At 43.0% G+C, this 13,039-nt stretch overlaps 1 protein-coding gene across 1 annotated transcript in view; it reads right to left on the bottom strand.

Annotated features, from left to right (window-relative positions):
* The window catches only part of tfam (transcription factor A, mitochondrial), a 36,866-nt gene extending 23,905 nt beyond the window's left edge, over positions 1-12,961 (bottom strand). Inside the window, exons 1-2 of the mRNA XM_060939571.1 lie at positions 12,726-12,961; positions 11,466-11,593 (exon numbers count right to left, since the gene is read on the bottom strand). Of these exons, the coding sequence (XP_060795554.1) occupies positions 11,466-11,593; positions 12,726-12,808 (211 nt within the window). The 5' untranslated portion in view covers positions 12,809-12,961. The remainder of the gene's footprint in view (positions 1-11,465; positions 11,594-12,725) is intronic.
* Positions 12,962-13,039: the final 78 nt, after the last annotated feature.

Genomic DNA, 13,039 nt, shown 5'->3' with positions numbered 1-13,039 from the left:
CCTCCGGCTGCTCCGGTTTCCCCCACAGTCCAAAGACATGCAGGTAGGGCTGCACAATATATCGAAAAAGTATCGATATCGCGATATCATAGTTTGCGATACACATACCGCAAAAATTACTTAAATTTCGATAAAAGGCACATTTTTCTGTGCCGTCCAATCACATTTGAATGTCAACAAGCGCCGCGGGATAACTCCGCCCCCTATTGCAAAACAAGTAAAAGCCTCGTGGTGATGGCGGAAGGCGGGAGCAAGTATGGTGAGACAAACTTGTGTGAGGAGGAACTGGTTTCCAAAAAAAAAAAAAAAATGCACGTCTGCTATTTGGAAGTACTTTGGATTCAGGAGGGGTGATGTACTGCAAACTCAGGTACTTTGCAAGACATGTAAAACAGTGGTGGGGCGGCTCACTGGGACAAACACTGCTGTACAGAAGCATAAAAACATTATGCTTTCTCGCGCTCTCTCTCACACACACACACACACACTACCTCTCACACACACACACTACCGCTCGCTCGCTCACTCACACACACACACACACACACCCACCACTGCTCTCTCACCCGCATGTGTTATTAACAGATTGTGTTTGAGTTTATGGTGAATCTGTGTCGCTCACCTTCATCTCCCGGGAGCCGCTGAAATTGCCATTTTGAATGCTTTATGTTAATGTAATGTAGTTTTCAGTTTTTTGTTTACTTCAGCTTAAGACATTTTCTGCTGCGCTCACAAAAATTAAGAGATTTAAAGATGATTGATGGACACCATTGCAGGTGTAGCAATGTTTTTCCAATAAAAAATAATGTTGGAATGGAAGCGATGCATTGGGTGTTTTTTTTTTTTAAATGCTAGATACAGGGCAGAACGGCGAGTAGAGGTAAGAAAAACATTATATATTTAATTATCGTGATACATATCGATATCGAGATATTCAGTCATGTTATCGAATATCGCATATTTTTCTGATATCGTGCAGCCCTACATGCAGGTTAGGTTAATACGGGACGGCCTTGGGCTGAGGTGCCCTTGAGCGAGGCACCAAACTCCCAACTGCTCCCTGGGCGCTGTTAGCATGGCTGCCCACTGCTCTGGGTGTATATGTGTGTGTGCTCATTGCTCATGTGTGTGTGCGCAAGTGTGAGTTCACTGCTTCAGATGGGTTAAATGCAGAGAGGAAATTTCACAAGTGTGTGATGAATAAAGTTGTGCTTTCTTTCTAGGTACGTAGACACAACAAACACATTGACTGAAGAATTGCATTTTACAATTTGGAAATGAAAGCATTTGTCTAGAAATCGGTGTGAACTTGCATTACATCATCATCATTACACCATGCAACGATTTACATTTCCGTAAAATGACAGCACCAGCGCTCACTTCCTCAAGCTGTTCACATTAAAAGGTGCTGACTGGGGGGGCGTCGTGGTTCAGGTGGCTAAGGCGCCATACCATAAATCTGGGGACCCGGGTTCGATTCCGACCCGAGGTCATTTCCCGATCCCTCCCCGTCTCTCTCTCCCGATCATTTCCTGTCCTGTCTCTACACTGTCCTATCCAGTAAAGGTGAAAATAGCCCAAAAAAAATCTTAAAAAAAAAAAAAGGTGCTGACTGCAAAGTAATCTGAAATTTTCTTCATTTTTTTATTGCGCATGGCATTTTCCGATGTCCCGCAAGTACAATATTATGCAGAAGAGATGCGATCCTTTTGATGTGCTGAGGGTCACTTTTCGGTTTTGGGATCGAATATCCTCCCTCTTGTGGTAAACAGTTCGGCTGTTTCCGTCGAGCTGTACGCGAGGAACTTGAACTCATTAGCATAACTATGGAACCGCGTCACACCAAGATGGCGACGTGAGGAAACCATCGTGACTCTGCATCGACCTCGGAGAGTTCCGAGTCGCAGGGAAGTAATTTGTGATTGACATTGTTTCACAGATCTATTCGTGAAAGACGAATATAGATCTTTTCTCTGTTCCTGCTTTTGTATTCTCGTTTCTTTCTCTGGAAGATCAAAATGATGCATGTTCATCAGATTTCGTGCTCGTTTCATCCTCCAGTCGATCTGTCCCTTCACGAAAATTCTCACGGACAACCTTTTGGTTTCCATCACGTTTCTGGCGCGCTTTCTAGCTGATTCGCTTTCATATTTTCCTTTTCTTTTCCACTGGCAGGAGAGCCACGTCCGCCATGTTTGCCCACGCCGACTTGTTTTGGTTAAAAGTAGGTCAAACACAGCCCACGATGGTCATGTGATATTGCTGCTCGCTTGCTTCAGCAATCTCCGGAATCATAAAACGCAGGACGCTTTTTATCTCGGCAAAACACTTACACAAAGGATACTCGCTGTGCGCGCGCGCATGTGGAGCAGCCCAACTCCTCAATTTCATCTCAAAACAGCAACAGAAATAGAACATTTTTACCCAGAATTCAACTTTGCAGTCAGCACCTTTAATTAATAGTGCGTGAAGGAAGCTTTGCTGATTACACCCTAACAATTCTTGTTACGCCGTATCCTGTTCTGTCGCGTAAGCTGTCGTGAATGTCGCCAATACGCAGCCTGTGTTTCAACAAGCCAGTCACTGATCACCATCGTTCCCACTGTTCTCCAGATGTGAGTTTGATCACTAAGGAGACACGTAAAAAGTCAGCACAGATGCCCCCCGATAAACGAATCCCATCTGAATAGGGGTGCAGAAAATCTTGGCACGTCGTTGAACTTTTTTCAATATGCAAAAGATCCTGATGGTTCAATGAATAATCAGGGGTGCGAGAAGGAGGCTTGGGGGGGATCTGGGGGCATGCTAGCCTGGAAAAGTTTAAAAAAAAAAAAAAAAAAAAAAAAAACTTAGGTTCCCCCCTTACATTTCCTGCATTTTAGCATACACATTTGTGTCCGGACTCCTTCAGTGTTAGGGCCTCTGCATGCTCTTGCGACAAGGCTTTCACAGATAGCTTTTCGCAGACAGTTGTAATTTATCGTTTAGCGGGGAGTAACAGGCGTGCGTGATGTTATTCACCGCCACAACGCAAGGGGGCGCGAAATCGCTAGGAGTAGTTGGTGGGTGTGGTTAGTGGAGTGTTTATCCTCCGGTTACTTATAATGACTAGAACTGGAGTCGTATAGATGTACGTACTTCCTCACTTCCTCGATCAACCGCTCTTCGTGCTGCTCCATCTTCGCTCGTGTTTTTAAAAATGGCGGTCGTGAAAACAAAACAAACCGGGAAAGTAGGGAAGCGGAAGTGCGTGTACAGCGGATGTAGAGTGGACCAATCAGAGCCCTCTTGTCTGCGAGGCTTCTGCGGTGGTCACAATTTTTGGGAGGTGCGCGCAGAGCGTCTGCGAAGGTGGGGGGGCTACGCAGACGCTATCTGCAAGGACTGGGTTGTCAGCATAAATTGGCCTTTAGTCAACAGCACGATCACATGGTCTTCTTCCTCTTGGACACAACACTAGTCTCACGAAGCTAAATGGACTTGTCCACATCTGACTGCAGAGTCTCCTGAAACTTCCTCTTTGATGGAGGAACAACTGTAGGAATTGTCACACCACGAGACTTGAGTTTTTGACTTTCCCACAACTTCCTTGCTGATCCTGTATGCTTTATGCACGTTTCTGCAGACAGCCGTGTCCACTTTGGCATATTTTGGATCAGCATGGAACTGCATCTGCACTGATGTCACAGGGCTCGACACTAACTTTTAAACCCACTTGCCCTGGGGGGCAAGTGGGGGTAAATTTCCACTTGCCCCCAGTATTAAATCACTCGCCCCCTATTTTGCGAGTACTATTTTTTATTTTTTTTAAAGGAAAACCATAGAATAGTTGTGAACTGCAACATAAAATGATCACACATTAAGTTGAAGTTTGGTTGTTGGTTACTTTTTACTTGTAACAGACAATAACAATTTTATCCAAAATAGTTTTTCCTGCCTTAGTCGATTTATTTTCATTTCACATGCATGCAGCTGTTGTAAAGTTCGGCGTGTTTGTGTAGAACTCTCTCGGACTGTAGGTTCATTACTCGATAATGTAGAAATCAAAATAGAAATCTAAAACAAAAGTTTGTATGAAGAAAACAATAGGGTGCCAAGACTTGAACAGTACGGTGTTTGAGAATATTTATTTATTTTTGTTGTCGTATCATCCATCTCTAGGTTTTTTTTTTTTTTTTTTAAATGCCGCGTAATGACAGATAGGATAATGTTCGAGTTTAAAATTGTTTACCTGGTAGGGGTGGGCGATATGGGCAAAAAAAATAATATCTCGATATTTTTTAGGATTTTAACGATAACGATATTTTGACGATATTTAAAAAAAAAAACACTTGCTTAAAGATTACAATAATTACAATGACTAAAAGAATCATTGCAGTGACAAGCATTTAAGGAAAAGCCATATTTATTTTCTTAAACAACTTTAAATTAATAAAAATGAATAATTCAATTGACAGTTCGTAACGGCAGCAAACATTCTAATCAACCGTCTCTGACGGCAGTACGGGTCTGCAAATATCCCGCCTGTTCCGCTGCCAACAACCAATCATATGTCGATCTGAACCAACAGCTTTCCAATCATCTTGCAGCTTCGTGCTCCGCTGTCCCTCTCCTGCCGTTACAGAAGTACTGCGCCTGCGCAGTGTCAAAATAATCCACGAGAAAAGTGGATTTTAAAGCTTTTTCTGAGTCATGAGAACCAACCTAACACTCAAGTATAATCAACTTTTCATGGCGATTTCAATCATATGCTCTTCGCGACCGTTAGTTTTCACAGAGTCCAGCATTGATATCTCCCCATTCATGTTCAGAGGGTCTGGTCTCACTAATCCGAAAAAGATGCCTGAAAGTGGCCGGCGAGTGACAGCACTTGGCCTGATAGGAGCCCGTCACAGCTTCTTCTTTGTTTTTTTTTTCCCCCTCAAAAAAAAAAACGTAAACTACAAGTCAAAGTTTTTCAGTATAACAATAATAAAGAAAAATGTGCTCAATTTAAAATGTATTGAAACTATTCGAAATCGGCTGATCGGTTCATTCATTATTATCCGTGAGTACAGAAACACTAGTAATAATTTCTGGATCATTGCTATAAACGTGGACTAATATTTCTTGGGAACCAATGGGTTAATGACATGGAATGAACCAACCGACCAATCGCATTTTTTCTTCAGATGGTATCTGGGTAAATGAGCAGCTGTCTCAGCCAATCACATTTTATTGCTGGACGGGATCATATCACGACATATTCCAGTAGATACCCGAAATCAGCTTTGTGCGTTGTGAGGCCAGCGGAGCAAAAAAAAAAAAAACTTTTAATATGCTGAGCAATGTTTGATACATTTTGGAAAGTTGTTTTGGTTGCTTTATAGGTTTCTTAGAATATTTAACTCGTCACGTCTGTGCTGCTCTCCTGGGTTGCTAGAAACAGTTGTGTTGCCCTGGCTTGGCGTATAAAATGTGTGCCCCCCCCCCAAAGCAATTCAAGGCCCATCCGTCAGTCCGTGTTTGGCGCCGGGTCTGCTCCGCTCTGTATTGATTTTTGGCGGCTTAATTAAAAAAACTCGATAATGCAAAATTACACATCGTCAAAACAACATTCACGATGACATCGCAGACGATACATATCGCCCACCCCTATTACCTGGCAACCTGTAACTGAATCAGTGCAGCCGGTCTGTCATGACACAGAGCTTTTTTTTTTTAATAAACCTAGAGGTGGATGATTTTAAAAAAATAATAATAATAAAATGTTTTTCACAGGACTGTGTTCCTCCGATAACAGAAACAAAGCTCCAGCTCTCTCTGCTCTTAATCTGTTCCGTCAGGATTTATTGCACGTCACTCCTTGTTGAGTTTTTTATGCCCGAGCTGTTTGAAACCAATCTGTTTTCTGTGTCGAATAAGGAAGCGGCTTCGCCTGTAAGAAAATCAAACGCTTTCATGAAGCTGCTAATTCAAATGCGAACAGAAGAGGGAAAACAAACAAACAAAAAACCTGAGATTCTTAAGCTAACTCTTCCATCCTCACTTCCGACTTTCTTTTTGTAAAATACATTTTAAATGCAATCGTGAATTTCTCTGGAGTTTTCAGGCTGAGCTCCTCTCTTCGTATTCTTTAACCGCTCATTTCCCCGTTGTTCTTTAAGCATTTGCTTCCATTTGTGATAGAGATGAAAGTGGAGCAAAGGAAAAAACCCTGAAATGGCGGGGCAACGTCCCCCGAAAATATTTTAATAACATAACACGCAAAACCCTGCATTCTAGTGCATTTTAGTACTTATTTTCACTAAAACAAGTTATAAATTTTAAGCCTTTTTCTTTCATGTGCATTAATGATTAACATGCCAAAACTATCAAAATTTAATTCTCCGAGTTAATGAGTAATTTTCAGGAGTGCATTTAGAAAACGCGGCGATTTTCCTGCTACACAGTTCATTACTTTGAAAAAAATCAGACAGTTGAAGGTAAACTCAGCAAAATCCCAAAACAGTGCTGTTAAAAAGTAAAGGTCTGTTAGAGTTTCTAAAGCTTTCAGGTTTCAGTGTTGGGGACGTTGAGCCTCGTTTATCAATCTTTCAGTAGAGTTGTGCGTTTGCAGAAGCTAAAGTGAACTAAACATTTCCAATTCATATTTACGCGAGCTGAAGCCAATTGTTGACATTAGTTTGTATTGTCTGTAAATTTAAACACGCCAATGAAGACCAAATTTCTCATGTAAATCAGGGGCGTAGCTAGGACCGACCGACTTAGCAACTTTGTGACCTATAAGTTCAGTAGGGACTAAATACGTTTTTTGTGTGTGTTATTGTATTGTATTTGGCCTCCCTTGTAATTTAGTGTTATCACTACCAAAGGGTTAAATAAACTGAAATAAATAAAAGAAATAAAAAGGATTTTTCGGGGGTCTGTCACACACTGACTGGCAGCCTGAGTACATTATGTAACAAAAAATAATTACCATTGCTAGTTTTAGGCCGCATTGGCCCTTTTCCACTACCCTTTTTCAGCTCGCTTCAGCCCGACACGGCTCGCGTTTCGACTACCAAAAAACAGCACGACTCGTCTCGCTTCGGCCTTGCTTAGCCCCTAAAACTCGCACGGTTTTGGAGTGGGGCTGAAGCGAGCCAAACCGAGCCGAGTGGGGCTAGGGGCGTGAGCAGACACTCCCCTGTGCACTGATTGGTGAGGAGGAGTGTCCTCACATGCCCACACACACCCCGCGAGCGCGCTGGGATCTGTAAACACCGCAAACCCGGAAGAAGAAGAATTACGAATTACGAGAATTTCTGAAGCCTTATGCGCCTCGCCTCATCTATACGCTCTTGCCAGTATCTGTTGGCGTTGTCGGTGACAACAAGCCACAGCACCAAGACCAGCAACACTAACGACTCCATGTTTATTGTTTACTATCCGGGTTGTGAGACTACCGCTTAAAAGGTCACTGATGTCACTGTTTGCGCTGCTTAACGACATCACGTGACGTCCACCCACTTTCGCTAACTCCACCCAATGTGTCCACCCACTTCCAGCCAGCACGGTTCAGCGCGGTTGTAGTCGAAATGCAACTCCAACAGCCCCACTCAGCTCGACTCAGCACGGCATGGCTCAGCCCGACTCAGCCGCGTTGGTAGTGGAAAAGTGGCAAACCGGCTCTTCCATTATTGCTTTCTTCCACGTTTTCTTGATGTCGTGTTCTAGAAACGGCACTAAAACTTAGCTTCGAAACCACAAAATGCAACTTTGATGGGGAAAAAAAAAAAATTATAAATTGCTTACCTCTTCACGTCGAAAGAAGGAGGAAAGTTTTGCTTGTTTTGACTTGGCGAATTAACACGAGAAAATACTCGTAATTTGCAACTAAAAAGACTGCAGCTACACTGGCAGCTTGAACATGCTTTCTAGTGCGCTTGCGCAGAACGGTGTCAGTCCTGCGTGCCTTAGCACGTGCACCTGAAGGCACTGGCGCGTGCGCCTAACGAGCTCCGGCACACGCGCCGTTATCAAAGAACACCTGTCTTTAATCAGTGAACTACATTTAGGCTATTTAAGGACGGCGCCCATGCAAGGACGATGCGAAGTATTATGCCACGTCTAGGAATGCGAAAAATCTGAAAAATAAATTTCTCCAGTCGAAAAACCGGAGATTTTCAAGAGTTTTGTCAAATATCCAGATTTCCGGGTCATTAGCAGAAAAAATCCGGCAGAAAAATCTAAAAACCCATAATTCCGGGAAATCCTGGAACACTTTCATCACTATTGTTAATATTTTTCTTGATAGCGGGAGACGGTAATGCCTTTTATCTATTTCTCTGTTTGAACGAGCAAAAACAGCACAAAAATTAACCATATTGAAGACAGATTAAGCCTTGCTTGCATGAAAGACAGTGTCTGTCTGACCCCAGCTGTAATTATCACGTGATGTGTGACATCATGCACAAGGGGTCTATAAACAGTACGCGTACCATACTACAACAGCGGGGTATATAAAATAACTTGTGAAGCAGTAAAAGAAACCGAGACTAAGAAAACAGCCAAGACATAATGGCGGATACGTAGTGAGGGACACTTTTAGGAACTGAAATAAAAGATCACAAAGCCTAATTTTTGTGGTGCTAGTTCGTAGTATATGCTCATTTCAACTTGCTCGGTTGGGCACATCGGGGACATATCCCACTTGCCCGAATGCATATTTCACTTGCCCTGGGCAATCAGGCAGTCCTTAATGTCGATCCCTGTGTTTGCACAGCACTGTAGGTCTCGATTTTCACGCTGCCTGAATAATCTTCTAAAATGTCCCCCATAATGCTGAATGTCCCTTCAACCATGGAAGCATGACAAAAGAGCTTTCACCATCTTTAATGACAAAGGATATCTTCCACACTTCCTGACTTTTGCCCACCAGAGATCCACTGTTACCCCTTTTCCACCAAATCAGTTCCAGAGCTGGTTCGGGGCCGGTGCTGGTGCTGGTTCACAACTCATTCAACTCGCGAGCCAGCTGAGAACCAGTTTGCTTTTCCATCGCTCGCGGTGCTAAGAGGAGACACGTCATTACATCGCTGTATACATCAGTTACGTCACCGTATACGTCATTACGTCGCTGTATACGTCAGTTACGTCGCTACGTTTGCATAAACCTTGGCGCGAATATCGAAGCAAAAACAACACGGAAGCAGCAGCGGCAGCAACAACAACAATAATAATAAATGACTTTGCGTTTGTACAGCTGCTGCTTCTCGTCGCTTAAAAATGGCAATCTTTCGCGGTCTTCTTATTGTTGTTGGTCTTAACAACTCCGCCCCCCCACTGACGTAAGCGGTTCTTTCCTCTGGCCCAGCAGAGAGTTGGTGCTAGCCTGGAACGGTTTTTCTGGCCCCAGAGCCAGTTCTTTGTCAGTGGAAACAGAAAACCCGGTTCCAAACTAAGCACTGGCCCCGAACCAGCCCTGGAGCTGCTTTGGTGGAAAAGGGGCAATTTTCATCTTGGTATGCTAGTGGCCCTGGAGGATGACCATCTATGGTGTAAGCTCTCACTCAAAGCCATCAAAAGCACCACCACCAAATCCTCCCAAGCACAGAAACATGACCGAAAATGATCCCTATTTTTACAGGAAGTTGTCAAAAAGAGTACTGAGACCACTGAGCTCTAGCACCGGACCTTTTCCGCGAAATAAGAGTTTGGGTCATGGCGACAGCGTGTGTATGTCAGCCTCAGTTCTGAGGTTTCAGTTTCGAAAACCGTAAGAGGTAAGAGTAGAATAATATAAAGTACAGACACTTGGTATACTTTACTTCTGTGATTTTTTAAAAAAATTGTTCATTTTTGGATTACACTTCATTTTTGTGCCTACTGCCTCATAGAGTAAATATATGAGCTATATTTACTGTGTGGACATGGGATCAGAAAACAATTTTATTTATAAGCAGGAACCACATGGACCCATAGGGTACCTCATCTCATTATCTCTAGCCGCTTTATCCTGTTCTACAGGGTCGCAGGCAAGCTGGAGCCTATCCCAGCTGACTATGGGCGAAAGGCGGGGTACACCCTGGACAAGTCGCCAGGTCATCACAGGGCTGACACATAGACACAGACAACCATTCACACTCACACCTACGGTCAATTTAGAGTCACCAGTTAACCTAACCTGCATGTCTTTGGACTGTGGGGGAAACCGGAGCACCCGGAGGAAACCCACGCGGACACGGGGAGAACATGCAAACTCTGCACAGAAAGGCCCTCGCCGGCCACGGGGCTCGAACCCAGGACCTTCTTGCTGTGAGGCGACAGCACTAACCACTACACCACCGTGCCACCCCTGGTTCTGCTTGATTCCTGCTAATTCCAAATAAGTGTGACAGGGCCTTAAACTGCATATCACGGGTAAATTCAGGAGCAAGATCAATGTAATTCTCCTATTTTATATTAAACTTTGGTCAAATATCTGTAACATTCTGCATTCTCTGCAATTTTTTTACCTTGCGCAATACCAGAAAAATTCAGTTGAAATCAAGCCATTTGAAGCGAATTGGTCCGCCTCTGAAAAAACTTGGCATTTGGATTTCCCGGCAAACACTGATTTTCGTGACGTCGCGTGCGGGACGCCTCCCTCTGAATCCTACGTCAGCGCTGGTTTGTTTATGAGAAAACGACCTGGTGGTTTTCTGCAAATTTCTTCAACGTTATCACGTAATTATTAAAATGGTTAACAGATGTATTGTAGGAGGGTGTAGCAACACCAATCTTGATGGGATTAGTCCTCATCGTTTCCCAAAAGACCGGACAATGAGAGAGAAATGGGAGCGCTTGGTCTACACAGGCTGTGCACTGAAACCATGCAAAGCTCGCGCAGCCTGCTGGCGCTTCCGCAGGTGACGTCACGAATCTGGCTCCAGACTCCCTTGGGATTTTTCCAGACGCGTTTTGTTATTTTATTTTTTTTCTGCTGTAGACAGATGGCCTTGTGCAAAATTACCCTTCTGGAGGAGTGTGTAAAGGGACATGCTTTCATATAAAAAAAAAAAAAAAACACCTGAAATTGGTCCAGAATATGCACTTTAAGGTTTGCGATGGGAGTGATGAGGTTGGACAGGATAAGGAACGAGCACATCAGAGGGACAGCACATGTAGAGAGCTTGGGGATTAAGCTAAGAGAGGTGAGACTGAGATGGTACGGGCACATCCTGAGAAGAGATGCAGAGTATCTTGAGGATGGAGCTGCCAGGCACATGAAAATGAGGAAGGTCAAAGAAGAGATACATGGATATGGTGAGAGAGGACATGAAAGTGGTAGAGAAGGATGTGGAGGACAGAGAGCAATGGAGACGAAAGATCCGCTGTGGCGACCTCTAATTGGGAGCGGCCAAAAGAAGAAGACTGACTACTTTCTCCTGAAAAGATCTTTTCGGGGTGGGCGGAGTTATTAGAGATACAGGATTTATAACACACAGTATGGACAGGATTACCTGGGTTCTGTTTGACCACGATGGGCTGCTGTTCCTTCACGTATCGCATGTACGCAGTCAGAGGCCTTTTTGGAGGACCACCAGCTGTAGTGCTGAAGTGTTTTAACGCTGGAGCGACACAAGTGCACCTGCAAGCCGAGATCACACACACACTACTATATTAAAAGAAAGCTCTTCATGCTACATGCAAGTAAACAGATCAAGGAGTCCACATCTATCCATCCATCCATCTATCTCACACACTATATTAAAAGAAAGCTCTTCATGCTACATGCAAGTAAACAGATCAAGGAGTCCACATCTATCTATCTATCTATCTCACACACTATATTAAAAGAAAGCTCTTCATGATGCTACATGCAAGTAAACAGCTCAGGAAGGAGTCCACATCCATCCATCCATCCATCCATCCATCCATCTATCTATCACACACTACTATATTAAAAGAAAGCTCTTCATGCTACATGCAAGTAAACAGTTCAGGAAGGAGTCCACATCTATCTATCTATCTATCTATCTATCTATCTATCTATCACACACTACTATATTAAAAGAAAGCTCTTCATGATGCTACATGCAAGTAAACAGCTCAGGAAGGAGTCCACATCTATCTATCTATCTATCTATCTATCTATCTATCTATCTATCTATCTATCACACACTACTATATTAAAAGAAAGCTCTTCATGATGCTACATGCAAGTAAACAGCTCAGGAAGGAGTCCACATCTATCTATCTATCTATCTATCTATCTATCTATCTATCTATCTATCTATCTATCTATCACACACTACTATATTAAAAGAAAGCTCTTCATGCTACATGCAAGTAAACAGCTCAGGAAGGAGTCCACATCTATCTATCTATCTATCTATCTATCTATCTATCACACACTACTATATTAAAAGAAAGCTCTTCATGCTACATGCAAGTAAACAGCTCAGGAAGGAGTCCACATCTATCTATCTATCTATCTATCTATCTATCACACACTACTATATTAAAAGAAAGCTCTTCATGCTACATGCAAGTAAACAGTTCAGGAAGGAGTCCACATCTATCTATCTATCTATCTATCTATCTATCTATCTATCTATCTATCTATCTATCTATCTATCAATCAATCAATCACACACTACTATATTAAAAGAAAGCTCTTCATGATGCTACATGCAAGTAAACAGCTCAGGAAGGAGTCCACATCTATCTATCTATCTATCTATCTATCTCACAGAGAGAGAGAGCGAGCGGAGTTTTACCTTACAGTAACTGCACTTGAAAACAGACCCCAAGATTTGGCCAAAAGATTAGCGCCCACTGTCATTAAGCTAAATGGAGCCATACTGGAAATTTCTTTCTCTCTCTCTCTCTCTTATTTCTGACAAAATAAAAGAAGTTGCTATAATTTGCGAAGTTGTTATTATTATTTGTCCTGTTAGCTACAGGAAGCTCCTCTGCAGCAGCATGGAAAGCGCCTTTTGCAGCCCAGGTGCATTGTGGGATCACAACAAACTAGTCTGAAATTCACAGCGGCACATTCGCTATGTTTATACCCAGAGTTACGCGTTATTGT

This window comes from Neoarius graeffei, chromosome 14, assembly GCF_027579695.1.
Source record: "Neoarius graeffei isolate fNeoGra1 chromosome 14, fNeoGra1.pri, whole genome shotgun sequence".
Classification (NCBI taxonomy): domain Eukaryota; kingdom Metazoa; phylum Chordata; class Actinopteri; order Siluriformes; family Ariidae; genus Neoarius; species Neoarius graeffei.
This window is presented reverse-complemented; position numbering and strand designations above follow the sequence as displayed.